This window comes from Cyprinodon variegatus, unplaced genomic scaffold, assembly GCF_000732505.1.
Source record: "Cyprinodon variegatus isolate N-32 unplaced genomic scaffold, C_variegatus-1.0 Scaffold152, whole genome shotgun sequence".
Classification (NCBI taxonomy): Eukaryota; Metazoa; Chordata; class Actinopteri; order Cyprinodontiformes; family Cyprinodontidae; genus Cyprinodon; species Cyprinodon variegatus.
In genome coordinates this window covers 304,642-323,579 of record NW_015150605.1, presented here as the reverse complement: position 1 = coordinate 323,579, position 18,938 = coordinate 304,642, and the positions used below count along the sequence as shown (strand labels likewise).

The 18,938-nt window shown below is 38.1% G+C and overlaps 1 protein-coding gene across 1 annotated transcript in view; it reads left to right on the top strand.

Annotated features, from left to right (window-relative positions):
- cacna1h (calcium channel, voltage-dependent, T type, alpha 1H subunit) overlaps window positions 1-18,938 on the top strand; it is a 114,237-nt gene that overhangs the window by 77,800 nt on the left and 17,499 nt on the right. Inside the window, exons 19-27 of the mRNA XM_015377340.1 lie at window positions 171-294; window positions 7,737-7,805; window positions 7,987-8,171; window positions 10,375-10,501; window positions 14,194-14,319; window positions 14,417-14,506; window positions 14,820-15,012; window positions 16,461-16,612; window positions 16,746-16,855. Coding sequence (XP_015232826.1) covers window positions 171-294; window positions 7,737-7,805; window positions 7,987-8,171; window positions 10,375-10,501; window positions 14,194-14,319; window positions 14,417-14,506; window positions 14,820-15,012; window positions 16,461-16,612; window positions 16,746-16,855 — 1,176 coding nt within the window. The remainder of the gene's footprint in view (window positions 1-170; window positions 295-7,736; window positions 7,806-7,986; window positions 8,172-10,374; window positions 10,502-14,193; window positions 14,320-14,416; window positions 14,507-14,819; window positions 15,013-16,460; window positions 16,613-16,745; window positions 16,856-18,938) is intronic.

The following is an 18,938-nucleotide window of genomic DNA, read 5'->3' as shown; positions in this document are numbered from 1 at the left end:
CTTGCAGCTAACAATTAGTAATGCAATTTTCACATTTTTTCAATTAAAGGTGAAGAAAGTGTGACTATACTCCTTGTCTGGATCAAAGCTGTGATAGGAGTGATCCTTGTGATTTATGTAAAGCATGTAACTGATGAGGTTTTTTTTTTTCTGAATGTGTCTCTCTTAAGGTTCAGGATGTGGTGTCAGAGGGTCATCAGTCACAAGATTTTCGATCACGTCGTCCTGCTTTTTATATTTCTGAACTGCATCACCATAGCACTGGAAAGGCCTGATATTCATCCTAAGAGCATGGTAGGAAACATGTGCAGAGAAACAAATGTGATTAATTTCAAAGTAACAACACTGTTCATAGATCTTAACTTCTAATGTTCTGTAGTTCAAACCAGTAGTTCATGGAGATTATTTTAGTCTTGATTTTGGGCTTTTAAAGATGCATTCGAATTTTCCCCTTTTCATGGTGGAATCTACCGTAGTGTTTATCAGAACAAGTAGATATTTTTAAGCATAGTCTATAAAAAATTTTCAGAACACGCTTAATATAAACATTGCAAAGCAGAGTTGATGTTTTTGGGAACATTGTCTTGTTTGGGAATAAGCCCAAGAACCAGATGAAGCTTATCATAACCTGGAAAATTCTGTTGCTGTCGACAGTGAGGCAACTTTAACATCAGATTTCTGTAGGACATGATTGCAGATTGGAAACACAAATATTTTTTGCAGACATTTGTCCGTCTATAACAAATCAATAATAATTGTGAATATATCAATCTAACATTTCATAAACATGTTTCTGCATTAGCAGCACAAGCTGACAAAACCATATTCATGCCATTCTTAAATTCTAATGAAGGGCATCCTGAACTTCTCCTTAGGGTCACGCTTTAAACGCCCTGTTTTCGAAACTCCTTGATTTTCCATCCATCCTTCTTTTCTCGCTTATTCCATCACAGTCGAGGTGAGGCTGAATGGCTATCTCTGGCAGTTTATGAGCGAGAGGCGGGCAGACCCTGGACAGGTCGCTAGTCTGTCGCAGGGCAACACAGAGACATACATCCATGCACACACATTCACAACTAAGGACAATGTTGTGATAAGCCAATCCATCTAATGCTTATGTTTTCAGCCTGGGACAAAGCCAGAGTAACCAGAGAGAGCTCATGCATGCACAAGGAGAACATGCAAACTCCATGCAGAAAGACCCCAGGCAGGGTATCAAACCTGAAACCTTCTTGCTGCAAGGCAACAGTGCTACAAACTGCATCCCCTTTAGCCCTCTTGATTTCTCATTTGATGACTATTTCAATAACTGTTGACTTATCTTAGCTCTACATTAATTTTGTCTGAGGGAATATCTACTCCAAACAGCTTACAGTTCAACAAAATAGTTGCCGTCACGAGAAAGCAAAAGAGCTTTTTACAAACTATTTAAAGGTTAGAGAAGAAAAGCAGTGAGATATTAAGTCAAATTAGGAAGAATGTTGTTTGGAGAATTCAAGCAGAGACCTTCAAACTTAGTAATACTGAGCCAGTTTTAAGTACACTGTTATGGCATTATGCAGCCGTCCACAGTAAATGGCTTTGGTAATGACACATTGCAGATTGTAGAGGAAACAAGGAATTTATTTTAACATTTTTATCTCCATCTTTATCTTAACAACATCGCTATATGCATATCTGACTAAATGTTAACAGCCGTATGCAATCCTGAAACCCAGGGATGGTCATTTTGCTCCAACTTTGAGACTTCTGGGGATGATCCAGATAAATTTTGGACACACAAGTTGGAAAAGCCCAGTTTAATGCAGCATAATACTGCTTCTTGAATAGCTCCAAAACCAACTACTAAAATGTGTGGACTATGTTTAATATCCAGTCTGAATTATGCCAGACTCTTTCCATGCTAATTAAATGTGTGGTGTAGCCTTTTAAGGGATAGTTAACTAAGTGTTACATGAGGTGTATACATGTATTTCAGCCTATATATAATTTGCTTCCTGTGCAGACTTCAAATTTATCAATCCAAGACTCATTTAAAAAAAAAATCTTTTATTTTTGCTTTGTCTGGAGTAAAACCGCAGATATTTTGGTCAAACAACGTGGTGATGGTATGAATATGACAGAGTGTGTGGTAGCATTTTTATGCATGCTTGCTCAAAACTGTTTGTTAAACCTTTAAATGTCTGGAAATACCAGGATCAGGTGACTTTTGAGGGCTACTTGTATTATGGACCAAAGCCAAATGTTAAATGCATCCTCACACATAGGCCCAAATTACACTGCTCCTTTTTTAAGTTACGTAAGCAGTGACTGTGTGATGGCAGGTTTTTGATATATTAATCAGCTCTCATTGCCCACACAGTTCTATGATGTACTATGGACTATCCTGGGATTATTATGACTCTTCAAAGCTTCACACATCAAAGTGAGAATCCTCCAGGGTTCCATTAGACTTGCACACTATTTGTACATACTTCCCTTTACCAGTTTGTGACGTAATGTCTGCACTCTAGGGATATGTGGATCAATTCAAACATTGATTGTACCAATTTCAGCATTGGTACAAGCATCGATCAATACTAATGTAATGGTATTGATATAATTTCAGTAGTACTCGTCTACGTCTCACATGCTGCATTAACAGTTTCACATCTTTGCACACGTTGCATCCCGTCCTCCTCCATGCAGCTGTGCACAGTTGTCTGCTGTCATGTTAATCAGCCGAGCTGGAAGGAGACATGCATTTTTGCTTTAGCATATGACAGCACTGGTGGGGCATATGGATGTGTTTTACAACCTTTTAAGCTATTTTTAATCATCAATCATCAATATTTTGTTTGTAACAGAATTTTATATTACCATCAATAATTGATTTTTAAATTACCTCTCAAAGTTGGTTATTTATTTAGTTCATTCCCACCATGTCGCCTGTGATTACACAGAGCCCCCTACCCCTCCACCCCCTTGGGAACTTCTGCATTAGGTGGTTTTGAAAATGTCAAGGATGCTTAGACATAAAAGTACATGAACTACTTTAACAATGTTTTATTTTGAAACTTCTGGTTTTGTTTTGAATCTAATAAGAATTTTGTGATATTTCCAGCTATATATTGACTTCATTATTTGGGCTTCAAACCATTTTATCATTATATCAATTATGTCTTTGGCCAGATTTAGGGAGAATTATTATCAGAAATATAAACTAATTTGTAAGGATTTTTTGCTTCTGTGATTTATATTTGCATATCTACATGCATATTAGGTTAGAAATGCTAAAAAAGCCCTTAGCTGTGACTGAGGGCATTGTTTCTTGCCTCTGTTATGAAATGGTGACCAGTCGTGTTAATCCCCAAAATATCTTACTCTGACCTTTAGAATAGACACTAACTGTCCTTCTGTGACCCAGCATTAGGTGGCTAAAGAAAATGAATGGATGAGTAGATATTTGAAGTTAAGAAAAAAGGCTTATCAATGCTCCTTTTCCTTTCAGCTGCACTACACATAAGACGAGAGCCCTTGGGGTACAAAGCAGGTTAAATCCTCTAAAAAAAAAAAAACTAATGAAAAAAGCTTTAGGGCTTCATTTGCAGTACCTCCAAATGCAGGACATACTTCATTGTCCCTTACAAAAAGAAAAGTAGATCATGTCCTCACAGTTTGAAAGTCAGTGGCCTTCAAATGGAAGTTGAGTTTTTTTTATTTTCATTTGAATTCATACGTAAGTAGATTAAAGTACTCATTTAAGCCACACTATAAAGTGAAAAAAATTATTTTATAGATGCAACAATCATCTGAAGTTTAAACTTTGTAATTTGATTGTAGTTAATAGCCAGATGAGCATGATGGAGATAAAAAAAAAAAAATCAGGAAAAGACATGGTTGGTGAATCTTCTAGATATTCAACTGCTTCTCTTATTCACAGAGCTGTTTTTTTTTTTTTTTTTTTTTATAAATGCTTAAACCTTAAATGACTTTTTAGCAAATTATAATATGGCTAAATTTAGCTCCAATATTTTTTTAAATGAAACTTTTAAATCACTTATCCTAAAACCAAACGATTTAATACCTTTACAAAGGCAAAGTAACCTAAATGCCTTTTTAACAAAATAAAGACACACAAACAAAAATGTTAAAATTACAAAGATACTACTATTGTTACACTTTAAAAGGAAATCTTACCAGAATTAAGTAAATTGATGCTAGTGTATATTTTAATATGGAACATAAATAACACCTTAGGTAAATCACATAGGACGACATTATTTACACCTCTCATTTAGGGATAATTCACACTAAAAACTCCTGTGGTCTGCTTGTTTGGGCTCAACCAAAAGCAAACCGTATTTTTTGTTATTTTGGTTCCCTTTCAATTTGAACTCCATGCAAGTCAACTGTGTCTAACAAAGCCAGAAGTGGACAGAAATGAATAGGGCGGGATTAGGGACGGACCCAGAAATGAATGAAAATACTATGGCTCTCCCTCATGCAGCCTATTTGTTATGCATTTGTGTGGTTATTAGCTGCAAAACCATTGTGAGTGTCAATAGCAGCTCATTCAGTTCAGATTTTGAGATGCTCTATGTCTAATTTTGGAATGGCATCGCAGAATGAGTCCCACAAGCTGAAGGGAACCTACAGCGTGCTGGAAGTAGTGTTGCCAAGCAACAGACGATAGATCAGGTATCATTTTAAAACTACGTTTATTACAAAGGTGGCTTGGTAATTCCAAGGAGATGCTACAGTATGTTTTCTGTTCTTGGATTGGACTAAGGTCAGTTTATAATCAGGCTAGAGACAAACCGAACAGTTGTCCATTTGGAAGCTGATGACATCTACAGTGGCCAGCTAGTCTCCTGTTTTGATCCTCTTTCTAGCTAAGGCTAACCAGGCAGTGTAGGATCTCTCCCTGCCTTTATTGCTCGGTTTTCTTTTTAGGCTTCTCCAATCTGCAGGGCCCCGGTTTGTCCCCACTCTGGTACTCTCTTACAAACTTGGACCAAGCGCAGGAGAAGGTGCATGTCCACTTAAATGGTAAATGGCATGTACTTATATAGCGCCTTTATTCAATTTAGGAGACTCGACCAAAGCTCTTTACACTACATTCATTCACCCATTCACACACACACTCACACACTGATAGTGGCAAGCTACATTGTAGCCACAGCTGCCCTGGGGCTCACTGACAGAAGCGAGGCTGCCGTACACTGGCGCCACCGGGCCCTCTGACCACCATCAGTAGACAATGCAGGTGAAGTGTCTTGCCCAAGGACACAACGACAATGAAAGTCGGAGTCGGGGCTTGAACCGTCAACCCTTCGATTTCAGGGCAAACTCCTACATCCAACGCCACTGTCGCCCCATTTACCTCATTTACCATGTCCACTTAGGGGAAAATTCCCCGAAAATGAGCAGCTTTGCTGGTAGTCTTCATAATGACCGGCTGGTTGTTGGTTGTGGCTGATCACATGAAAATTGAACAATGACTAGTGCAAGTCTGAAATATTAACAAGCCCATTTAGCTTTGATGACAGAGAACCTGGGTTGCTTGGTAGCAATGCTGTTCACTGAGTGGTGGGGAAAATAGTTCTCGGCTGTATTGCTTCAATAAAGCAAAATTATTGTCCTTTTTTTTTGGTTGTTTGTGGGTATGTTTATTTTTCCTTTATTTCATGGGCACTATGCAGGTAATCGTTTTATAAAAGCAATAAGACCCTTGAATCCGTGGGTCACGGGGCTTATATCGTGCCCTGCCATCGTAAATCCCTCAAACGGCTTCTCTGGGCTTATTGCTTTATTAAAACTAGTAATGAACGACTGGAATGTGTTCAAACCATTTCCCAATGTAAATCAAAGTGGTAGATAAAACATTATTTTGCTGATGTTTTAAGCATCTATCTAACTATGATTTGCCTAACAGAATAATACCTATTTAGATAATTAATTCTTAATGTTATGTGGTTATTTCTAAGGGATTTATGGAGGGGAACTTTGATAAGGCCAGGGGACACACTTAATTGTTTGATGAGTGGATATGTCAGAGAGGGTTTCAGGTTAAACAGTAACTAACAAGCTGGCATCTTAATTAGCTTCAAATCTTACAAAAAATACCATTAATAGTACCTTTAATCCGTATAAGAAGACTAGCAACACTTTATCAAATGAATATGAAGCAAACTGAACGAGTCAATAAATGAGATGAAATGTAAAGAAAGCAGCTAATGGCTAAATGAAGGAACTTTAATGGACCATTCAGTCATATTTTAGCAAATAAGTGTAATTAGTGGATCAGAAAACAGATAAACATCAACGTCATATTAGTGTTCAAAACTTTATTGTAATGCAGTTGGTCTCAACACTTTATAAGAGACGCTTAAAACATATTAGCACCTGGTTCAAAGAGGCTTGCTAGCTGTAGAATTCTTGCTAAGCTTTCAGTTATGCTTTAAAACAGTAAAAAAACACATCACACATAATGAAAAGACATAATTTTTACATTGCTAGATTGCTTTGCTGAAAACAAATTTTCATGTTCCTGGCAGATTTGGCACATTTGTTTTTCACCATTCTGATAAAGGCAAGGGAATTTAAATAATCCAAGTTATGCTGATCATCACCTCTCTAATCCACAGTCTCAGCTTGGTCTCTGGTTTAAGTCTTTCCTGCTGTCAGAAGGTCGGACATTCATTGTTGCCTCCCCTATGATGGACTGTATAGGCCGCAGGATGAGGAGGGTTTGTCTTTTGGAGGATTGCAAAGGGAACCCAGTGGATCCTAGGATCCTCCTACTTTGGCAAAGTCCTGGGATATTGCTGTACACAAAAAAAACCCGAAAAAACATCAGGGTTTTACTAATCCAAAATTCATGTACAGTCCATGTACAGAATCCTCACTTATTCATATATTTATCTCATGGCTGTGGGGCACTATTAAATCCTGAATTATCTCAGGGTTTATTTAATTTGTTTGTCTTGTTTTATATCTGCTTTTTCTTTTAAGATGATTAGACTTTATTTGCTTTTTTCTTACTTCATAATTGATAGGTCAGGTGTTCATATTCAATGTGATGTTTCTTCTTTATCATTTTTTCTATAAATTATTATTTAGAATATATACAAAAGACATCTCTTCTTCTTTTTTAGTAGGCTGAAATGAAAGAAAGGGTCAATAATCCCTCTATATAAAATTCATTTTATCAATAAACTAAGAAAATTTTTTGGTTTAAAAAAAGAGATAAGACTGGTTGGTTTATGAAACAGTTGTTTTTTTGAAGTTGTGTATAGCCTTCACACATTGAGTAACAAAAGGGCGCAGAATTACACTGCTACCAGGAACAAGCTTGTGCTTTTGAAACAACAATGAAATTTAAGCAGCCACTTTCGCTGTTGAAGAGAACAATTTAGATTTGCACAGTTTTTCAAAAACACAAACCTTTACCACATGCTGAAGATAATGGGGGAAAAGACAAAAAAAGTTTCAATCTGCACAGACAGGAGGTTCCTTGTTTGTAGCTGATGCAAGGTTAGTCTGAGACCAACCATCAAAGTATGTGTATTTTTTTTTAGTATGCTTTTGTTTCCAATGCGTCTGCTATGGTCTTTTTTTCAGCTCATTATATAACACGTTTCTGTCCAGGATCAAAGCGAAAGCTACTGGGACACATAACCTTTGAAATAACAAATGGGCTTCTTGCTTTGTGAACACCCTCATACATGTGCCTTTGTGTGTGTTTGTGACAGGAGCGAGTGTTTCTCAGCGTGTCCAATTACATCTTTACCGTCATCTTTGTGGGCGAGATGATGATCAAGGTAACCATAACAGAACCCTTTTACTGCACAAGCATTTCACTCAAACTGCTTTATCTAATCTTGCTCATAAAAAGAAGCAATTTTCCCCCTGGGTGGGGACCAGAGGAGCTTTTCTGTCTCAGTTTCTACTCATATTTCTTTATTATTTAAGCAATTCAATTGGATCTGTGTTTGTCATAAGGTTGTAGCAATGGGCCTGTACTTTGGAGAAGGTGTGTACCTGCAGAGCAGCTGGAACATATTGGATGGCGTGTTAGTGTTTGTGTCCATGGTGGACATCTTGGTCTCCATCGCATCAGCGGGTGGTAATCGAATCCTGGGCATGCTGCGAGTCCTTCGCCTTCTTCGCACCCTGCGGCCACTAAGGTAGGAGAATGGGACTTTTCCACCTATTTTGTATGTTTCCATTGTATCAATATGCTGAAGATTTCTTCTCTTTAACTCGTGACAAATCTATTTTGGCCTCTCAGACTTCCGGCAAAAATTGGCATCAGGAACATGAGATAACTGAGTAAGGAGGAATTTTGAACAACACCATCATGCCAGATTTGTTTTGAATTAGCCATGCTGTGCTGACTGTTATGGAAGCAAATCCTACTAAAATTGCAAATGTGTGCATTATTTTACAGTTGTTAAAGATTCAATAAATATTAAGAAAGAAACATGCCAATTTGGGGCCATTATTGTCTTTTATTGCACCAAAGCATATCAATTCAATTTACTTACTTTGACTAGGCCACTGTTTTTTTCTTAGCCATTAAGTGCAGGGATAGCTGGTTCTTTGTGTTTTTATAGCCCAAGTACATTTGAACACTAAGGTGAAAAACAGATGGCCTGGCATTCTTTTTAAGGGTGTATGGTGTTGTCATTTACAGCATGTTTTTCTGAAGCATCAAAGTGGCCCCATTACAAGGCCACCACTGTATTTAACCGTCAGTATGAGGATAGACTGTGTTAATTTTAACCCGCAATTAATGTGACACACCTTCCAAAAAGTTCTACTGATGTCACGTAAGTCTGAGGCATGTTTTTCCAAAAGTGTTGGGAATCATCAAGATCTTGCTTTTGCAGATGTTTTTGTTTTTCGTCAGCTGGATTTAGTCTTGGTACTTATCTCGGTGCAAAGATGACTGTGGGAAATTCATGTCAATTATATGGTTCAATAATCAAAATAGACTAAGACAAACTTTATTGTCATCTTGCCTACACATCTTGTAAACAAAACAAAATCATCAAAACTATGCATACAGCTTTACAACAGTGACATGAGCATCGTACAACAGTGAAATCAATCCATTATAAAGTGCAGCAGAATATAAACAGTGTAAGAGAAAAAGAAAACCAGTTTGTTCCAAATGGTGCAAAAGGCATTGGTATGGAAAGGTTCAGAGCAGTGCAAAACAAATAAATATGGTACGAAATGCAGTAAAACATTGAGTTGTGAGAACATCTAAGCATCTAAGACTATTGGTAAATAGAATAAAAACACAAATGGGACTTGGACAGTGACAAAGCAATGTTAGCAACCAAAAACAAAAGATTTAGAGTTCCAACAAAGGAATCCAAACCAAATAGATAAAGGAAAGAACAAACACACAAAGGATGGCAGAAAGACCATACAGCTAAAGAAGTGAGGATTAAAGCAGAACACCTAAAGATCATGGCAGGATGCCTTTAGTTCCTCAGTCTTTTGTTTTTGGGTTGTTGATTTATGACCACAGGCCTTAAATAATGCCAGTAAGGACAACAGAACATTAAATATTGTTATGGATATTTTTTCTGACCTTCCAAGTTGTCCCTTGGTAGGGTAGCCACTCACTGAAAATGCTCTTCTATTTATTTTCTATTGTGGATAGTTACTCACTATGCTTTGTTGGTGTCCTAATGATATTACTTCCTAATGATCTCAAAATCAAATTTTTTTTTTTTCTTCTTTTGGTCTGTAGCGTTGTGTGTTGCTTTTTGAAACTTCATGTTGTCTGATAGGTTTTTACGCAAGTCATCCCTTATTTTGACAAGTCAGCCAGTATGGGTGTTTCTAGAATGCCCTCCCCCTTTCTATCAGACAGGCCCCTACACTCAGCTCTTTTAAAACCCTTTTAAAGACCCACTTTTTCTCTCAGGCCTTTGAGTGAGACTTCGACTTTTTTTTGCTCTTACTGGTTTTTTAATCTTTGAGTTTGTCCTGTGTTGTGGTGATAATTGTGTTTTATAATCTGCTCAAATGACCTGTACAGCGCTTTGATTTTAGCTTTGGCTGACTGAAAGCGCTTTATAAATAAAGTTGAGTTGAGTTGAGTTGAGACTGAATAAATGTGGTTGATCACACTGCTTTAACTCATGATTTAACAAATGGGGGCCACACAATACAATATACTGCAATACATTGTTTGTTTTTTCCCTACTAAATTGAAACATCATTGGCAAATTTGCCTGCTGCAGTTACTCATTTGGACATTATTAATTTTCTAAAAAAATTGCAGGGTGATGCACAAAAAGAAAGCAGAAAAAAAATCTATTGTAGGTCAATACTTACCCATAGCACTGTACACATCTTTTTCTCTTTCAGGGTGATAAGTCGGGCTCCAGGTCTAAAACTGGTTGTAGAGACCCTGATCACATCTCTCAGACCAATCGGAAATATTGTTCTCATCTGCTGCGCATTTTTCATCGTGTTTGGGATTTTAGGAGTGCAGGTAAGCTATCCTCTGTTATGCATAAATCATCTCTAAGAATCACAAATGTAACCTTTTTTTTTTACCCCAAACCTGCCTGTGTTTTCTGCTGAAAGAAAGATACTGCTTTAAGGGTTTTAAAAAAAATTAGGCAAAGCCCAGAAAGGTTTCAGGTAATAAAAAGTGAGGCAGAAAATTGTGAGGAAATGCAAATGAGTTGCAGATTATGCAAAAGAGTCCCTTGAAGTAATTAAAAAAAACAATGACTCTACTGAGGGATTGTGCTGAGAATGGATTCTTTAAAGCAGATTTTAACCAACTTAAAGATTTTTAAATCAATAATTCAGTGAATACTACTTGTTCTTTTTTGTTTGATTTATTAATGTTGAGTTCTTTTATCAGAAAATGTTTATAGGATAATGTTAAAGTTTTATCCTTTTCTTAGCTTCCTTTCACATACACTTTTATATTGACCATAGAAGAGTGTTCTGGCTTTCTTGGACTTTAGCTCATCATTCATTTTCTGTCCCGTCTATCTGCTAATCACTTAAACTCAATTAAGTCTTAGTTTAAATGATTGAAAGTTCCCCAATAAATGACAAGTGAAGAGCTACCCCTAGAGAACAGCTAGTCCAAAGTACACTGGATCATTAAAGGGGTCATAGAATGCAAAACGGAGTTTACATGTTTACATTCTGTAATTTTCCTCTGGGATTATTAAAGTATATTGAATTCTGATTCTGACATTGTCATCGATGAATAACGATAATTCAGTAGGTGAAATGGACGTACAGAGAAGTTCAAATCCCATCGACACCTCCTTTCTCTGCAAATCTCACAATTCTAAACTTCCACCATGAAATGGGCGAATCCAAACGAAGCACCGAATTGAAGTAAACTCTGGGATGTTGACTTATTTGGTTCGGCCTGTCGTTTTGTCACGCACCCGAAATTGACATACAGACCAACCCACTGGTTCACTGGCTCAAGTGAGGATGGCGGGGTGGTGGGGGCCAATGAAGTGTCGACTGCTGGGCCGCTGACTGGGCCGGAACTCAGGCATGTTTTGGGGTGGGTAATCAACAAAAATCCTGGACAATTTTGAAATTCCCGCCGGAAATTTTTTTTTAGGTATGAAAAGTAGGACATGCCCGGCAAAAGAAGGACATCTGGTCACCCTACCATGTCAACTATTTCAATTTTTCATTGAATGAGAGTCTGTTGCTATGATGCGTCTTTGCTCAGCAGCTTCGCTCGTCGCAAACCAACCAATCAGCGCACAGCTCATCTAAATATTTATGACCATACCATAAAAGGAAAGAAACCTGTCGTTTTATTCTAGGCCTTTTAACCAGGCTTGCATTAGGGCTCATAGAACAGCAAAATGCCATTTTTAGCCAAAGCAATGTGACACACTCTAATTAGAGACCTTAAGGACCAGCTGCAAATACCCTATAAAGTCATTCTATGACCCCTTTATTAGCTCTTAGAAACTCCTATAGCAGTCATAACTCCCAATGATTATTTTCTGTCTAGCTATCAATTACAGGATTTTCTTTAAAAAAAAAAAAGGAATCATAGTTTTTAGTTCAACTGAAGAAACTCATTGCTTTCCTTCATCCACCTGCTGCACAGCCAATAAGCTTTGAACCACACCTCCACGAAAGCCAATCGTCCTCAAAACTTCCTCTTTAAAGGCCTCCGATTCGCAATTTTCTGCTCCTGTGCGCAGGCAGGCGGCGGATGCACTGTGTAGCTTCATTCAGATGACACTGTTTCAACCCACGTCTATGCCTGTCCATGCTTGCTCATCATGGACAGGTTCTCTCAACCTGTGTTGTCCAAACTGGACTTCCATCTTCCAGGTCCCTGAGTGAAGCTCTAGTATCAGCTCACGCAATCCACTGGATCTCCCTATAAAGCTCAGCATACCGTCTCGCTAACCAGCAGTCTACAGACTGACCAAATTCATCTATCTCCACTCCACCACCAGTTTCAGGCCTGGGGGAGGGGGACAGCCCTATTCTTTACTCCTGTTCATGCATATCTATCAAAATTAAGCGCAATGCTTCCTGCCGAGGTCTGAGCGCCAAAGACTAAAGTAATTCTATCAATACATTTCTCCTAATTGTCTCAATGTGAGTTTTTCAGATTGAAATGGATTCCATCAAAAGCAGTTGGTTAATGCCGTTCTTTTCATTAATGCCCTAATTTGGGAGCAAAAGAATAGTGTAAGAAAGGCTAGCTCATGAAAGAAAAATATTTTACAGGAATGAGTCTATATATTTTTTTTACAGATCTGCATTCTGACATAAAAAGCCTTTGTTGTGTCTTATTTGTCAAAACATTTAGATTTTAATAGATAGCTTCACTTATTCAACTCTTGAAACATTGTTTTAAAAAAGTACAAATGGATAGGTAAATCTGCTCTTATTACATGTTACTCCCTTTTTTAATGCTTACAATCCACCGGTAAACATTTGATTGCAATAGTTCTTGTTTCTGAGACTTTTAAATGTGTTCCTGCTCCTACACATTTGATTCAGAGAAATTAAGTCATTATCCACAACACAAATATACTTTCTCACCTTTGGTGGTCCTTCTATATATTATTGTGCTTTATCTTATCAAGAACGTTTGACTAATTACATTTTTTAGTATCTTTTTTTCATTTCTTTTGAAATTTTTATTAATCCTATGATTATTTGTCTTAAAAAAACATTACCTTAATAGCACCTTGTGCAACTGCTACATCTAATTGATTTCCCCCTATAGGAATGCTAAGATTCCGCTTATCTCCCTATTACTAATTGTATGATTGTTAGAGAAATTTATGTGCTCATAAGTTCCACATTTAAACTGATGATTAGCCAAACAGCTCCCTCTGTTTCTGCCATCTTCTCTGAGAAACTGTGAGGCTTGCTGAAAAGCCTTCTCACATTCCTCCGCTCTCTTATAAACAAGGCCACTTTGTGAACACCTTTTATCTGAAAAAGACTGAATACAAAGAAATATTTTACCTAAAATGACATCACTAAAAGCTACTTTTGTCTTAGGACTCTTTGTGAAAAGTGGTCCATCGGAAGTGCTGGGTTATCTTAAAACTTTACATTACCATTTCAGGTTTATTCCTCACTTTACTGGTATTTGCTGGTTTCATGCTGCTGGATTATACAGGGATTACATGACAAATCTATAAATTTAGTAAGGATTACATTAAATGGATCTGAACATAAGTGTGTGCAATATTTTTTCTCTTGGTTTATTTTTTTAAATCACACACACACACCTTTTTTTCTTTCAGTAAATTATTAACCCCACTTTGTTTTTTCTATCACATAAAATCTCATTAAAATACATTGAAATGTGTTGTTGTAACTTGATAAAATGTAAAAATCTTCGAAGGGCTGTGAATTAGGCTCTGTGCCTACTGCAAATATACCCACTAATATTCTCATTTAACTTTTGCAGAAGAGATGAAGCCTTGAAGCGCTGAAGCTGACATTTTGGAGTCTTTTATTTCTAGGAACACAGCATCAGCTAATTATTTTCTAATAAGAGCAAACTCTGCAGCTAGTGTGCAGAGAGAAGCATTGTAATATGTGACACTGTTTTTCACTGCAGACCAATGAAACTCATCATCATGCTCTGTTGCCTTTTTCACACATAGAGGTCAGAGTTTCATGTATTTTTCTACATTCTCACCTCTCTAGCTTTTTAAAGGCAAATTTTTCTACTGCGACGGGCTAAATGTCAGCAACATCACAAACAAAACCGAGTGTCTGCAGGCAGGTTATCGCTGGATTCGGCGGAAATACAACTTTGACAACCTCGGACAGGTTTGTCACACACCCACACATCTTTTTGCTGTGACGCCTATTTGTGAGAAACTGATTGTCAGCGTGGCACTGATTTAAATTCGCCTCGCCCATGCAGGCTCTGATGTCACTCTTTGTGCTGTCCTGTAAGGACGGCTGGGTGAGCATCATGTACGACGGCCTGGACGCTGTTGGGGTGGACCAGCAGGTGAGCATAACAGTGAATGTCGCAAAGGCATTCAGATCTTTTAGACAGTGAATGTTTTTAGTCTTTTGTTCTGCTGAATCTGACTGTTTGACTGAGGAACAGGAGAAATATTTCAGATGAGAATTATTATAAGGGGAAGAAGGAGATGGATGAATATTTGTGACAGTGCTGGCAGTTTTACTGCTGAGTCAGAACTTACATTGTCTCATTGCTTACGCTCCCCTTCTCCTCTCCTTCTTACTGTGCTTGTTCTTTTGCCCACCTATCTAACTTCTCTCCCTTCTTCTCTCACTATCCATGTCCTTTTTTGCAGCCCAAAAGAAACAACAACCCTTGGATGCTGCTGTTCTTCATCTCTTTCCTCCTCATTGTCAGCTTTTTCGTGCTCAACATGTTCGTGGGCGTGGTGGTGGAAAACTTTCACAAGTGTCGCCAGCAGCAGGAGGAGGAAGAGGCTAGGCTGAGGGAGGAGAAGAGACAGAAGCGGCTGGAGAAAAGGAGGAGAAGTGAGAGAGCATTATGGTGGTGGGTGGGGATGGACACAGAAACGATAACTGGCAGGAGTCAACTTTAATATCAGGGTCATCTGACACCAGAGCATCCTGCATTTAAAAGCTCTTCCATAAATATTGGTTAAAGTATGTTGATGCTCAGCTTATTTTCACATTTTTTTTTACATTTTAGATTAAAATAATCGAAGTTGAAATAATGAACATTATATTGTGTTGAGATTCAGAGAGATTTATAATTAAAAAGTGAGACATATTTAGGTGGCACATGATGTTCAAAATCTGAAAGGTACGGGTGAGTGTTTGTATTCAGTCCTCCTGTAGAACCAGATTTTTTATTTTTCTTCTTTAATGTCTTCAAACCTACAGCTAGAACAAAAGAGATTCCCCCTAATTTGACCAGATAAATAAGATGAACTGTCAATGGTATGACCATTTTTGACCTTTAAATAAAATAAGATATTATGTACTTGAAGTAAGAAAATTTATTATTATTTGTTTTTGTTTTGCTTAATTTAAACGTAAACCATTTCATCTAATTTTATCCAACTATATTACTTGCCTCTTCAAATATACTTATTTCAAGAATAATTTACTTTTGGGATTCAACTTGTGATTATTTTGCTAACCAATAGCAAAAAGCTTCTTAAACCTTAATCTAGGTGCTTTGGCATTTCCCATGTTTAGACAGTGTATTTTTCCAAGGCTCACAAAACTTCTCTAATCACCAGATGACAAGCCATCCACTTTTGTATTATACTGGGAAAAATATACGATTTCTCGCCTATGAATGGAGCACAAAAGTCCATAAGCAATTTTTATTCATGAAACACTAAGCCTCTTCTACATTTTAGGCATTTCATAAAGGATATTGGAGCCTGTGATGGTCCTGTTTTCACCTTTATCATTTTCTACACATTTGACCTTTAAGACTTCATTTAATTAAAAACAGGAAACTAGATCAAATATGCAATAGACATGTATATCAGCATGGTCTTTTCCACATGGTGTATGTCTAATAACACGCACACTGCTGCAAAACTTCTTTATTTGCTGCAAAAACTAATTTCTATATTTATTACACTCAGGACATGCACGTACATTCATTTTTATTTATCTGTTTTTTACACTACCACATTGGTGACTCACTCCGTCCACTCTTTCTCTGCAGTGTAATCTCTAGTAGTGCTTTCCTCTTACTCAGTAGCAGCAGATAAGCAAAGATTTTCTGCCCAAAGACACCTTGAGGTGCCTCGGAGAGTGTGTGTCCATGATGGATAGGATTAAATTCCTGAGGTGGCACTTTTAGTCAGCACACACGCAGCGGAGTGCCACCTGGCACCCGCTTCATCGGTGACTTCATAGCCCATATAATATTTTTCTTTTAGAAACATTTTAATGACTGTCTGTGTATGTGTGTGCGTGCGTGTGTGTGTGTCTCACAGGGGCCCTAGAGAAGCCATATTACGCCGACTACTCCCCGCTGCGCCGATCTATACACACAGTGTGCACCAGCCACTACCTGGATCTCTTCATCACCATCATCATCTTCACAAACCTTCTCACCATGAGCATGGAGCACTACAACCAGCCTAAGGTAACCATGGCAACTCCTACTGCTACCTGTCCCAGAACCATAGTAATGAAGGGAGGTACAGTGAGGAACAGTGGGGTTTTTCTTTCTTTCTTTTTTTTTTTGTAAGTCTTTATCTTCTCTTTGTGTCCTGCAGTACCTGGAAGAGATACTGAAGTATTGCAATTACGTCTTCACTCTGGTTTTCGTGATTGAGGCGATTCTGAAACTCATCGCCTTTGGCCTGCGACGATTTTTCAAAGAGAGGTATTCATATTAATCAACATAAAGCTTTAAAGGGATAGCTCAGACTTACTGATGTGAGGATCGAGTGAAAGACTATAAATAGTAGTAGTTCCAGCAGTAGATAATCTGCTTGTTGTCTCTGTCTGGGCTGTACTTACTTAAAACATCTGACCTGCCGATTTCTGGTCCTTGTGACCAGATATTGAAAATACATGTGTATATTGGAACTTGCATTTATGGATAAAAAATGTCATTTGTTAAAACTAAAATATAAATTGTACATTCATAGCAGAACTCTCTCTCTCATTCTTAAAGGTATAGTGGAAGATGTTCTTTTTCTGGGTGGATCATCAAAATAATAAATAAATAATCTTCCTAATTGTCAATCATTCTGGTGATATGTTTACATAAGGCCGTCCTACAGTACGTGCTAGTCCCCATTTTTACTTGACACTGACATAGTGAAAAAATTTCAAATCTTCTTTTGGAAAGCAAGCTTGTATGAGTGATGCAAACAGCAACTTCTATACAGAGCGTGCACGATGAGAGATGGGAACGTGCATGCTCTCAAACGTGTTTAATAGGCGTCTTCTCTCGGTAGCAGGTACGGGGTTGTGCATGTGCATTTGGACAGGGCGGGTCTTTTCAAACATTGGCAAAAATCCTCCACTATACCTTTAAATTGTCATGGTTTTATCTAAAGCTCAGACCCACATGCAGAGAAACCAATTCAGAGAGACCAGGGGAAAAGGTTTAACAGGTTTTATTGAAGAGATAAAGCACCGTACAGTGTTGCTCTGAACTCTGCTCAGCCGGAACTGGAAGGTGAGGGGAAGACACAGCAATTAGTTCAGGCTCAGTGGGAAATTTCATTCGTTGGATTTGGAGAGGAGGATCTGGTTGTAGACTCACATTTCCAGAGAAGTTGTAGAATCTTTGACTCCAATCTGTGTGCTGGTTTCCAGTGTTAGTCTGATTCGGTGGAGGGCGGAACAGGGTTTATCCAGAACACGGTCGGTTGTAGGTGAACGGAGAAACTGACTGCCACTCAGATTTCCTGCGGTACTTGAATGGGTTGAAGTGGAGAGGATTCCCTTGCTCAGTGTGTAAACTCAACGTCCTCTCTGGGAAACTGGGTCCAAACCTCCAGTTTGTATCCTCAGTTCAGTTTGAGGCTCAGTTGATCCCTCCAGGGAGTGAAGGTCCGAAAGATCCAGTTTGCGGGATGACTTCCTGCTGAGAGGCAAAGACAAAAAACAAAGTTTAAACTCAGGTTGACAAGAACTCAGTCTTACTCAGCAAAAACTCAGCTTGGCTAGAGTACCCAAAACTGGCAAACACTCTGGCGTTGAGGTAGTGGCAGTCAGCAGCTTAAGAGCACTCCGTTAACGAGGTAACCATCAGCAGGTGTTTTAGGAGGCGGACCAGAACCAGTCGCCTCCTGTTGGAGGAAGGGAGACAAACACAAAAAACAAACACACAGACTGGAGCCCTGACAAAATTAGACTAAAAATGTGGTGAATTAACTTTAAACATTCAACACCAACACTGGAATTTTACCACATTTGATTTTGCCTCATAGCAATAAAAAAATCGTTCGACTTGTGTTTCTTGCACAATATGTTCAACTGCTTTGTATTTTCACAGATTACAGCGTAGAACAGTGTTTCTGTTTTTTGTTGAGGTTGTAACAGTACTGTAGCTATAGCTCACTAAAAGCAGTGGTCAACAAGCGGAAAACTGGAATGCATTTACCTTGGAAGTGTCACTCCATCTTCTGATATTTGAATTTCGAGGATAATCATAAATTATCATATCTCTGTCTAGCAGTTAACTTTAGTTTCTTAAAGGAACTACTCTGGATTAATGCCAAACAATTTTCTACCTGTCGTGGGAAAAAGATTTTGAACTATTCATTCCAGTTAAATAGATGGATGGATTTCATTCAGCCAGAATTGTATTTTATCTTTGCAATGGGAGATCAAGAAACCATACAGTCCTTATTGCATGATATTTATCCCTGTTCTCATTTAGGCAGAGTTTGTCTTCCTTTCTTACAGTGATGGAAATACTGAAGGTGTGTCAGACTGAAAACAAATCTCTG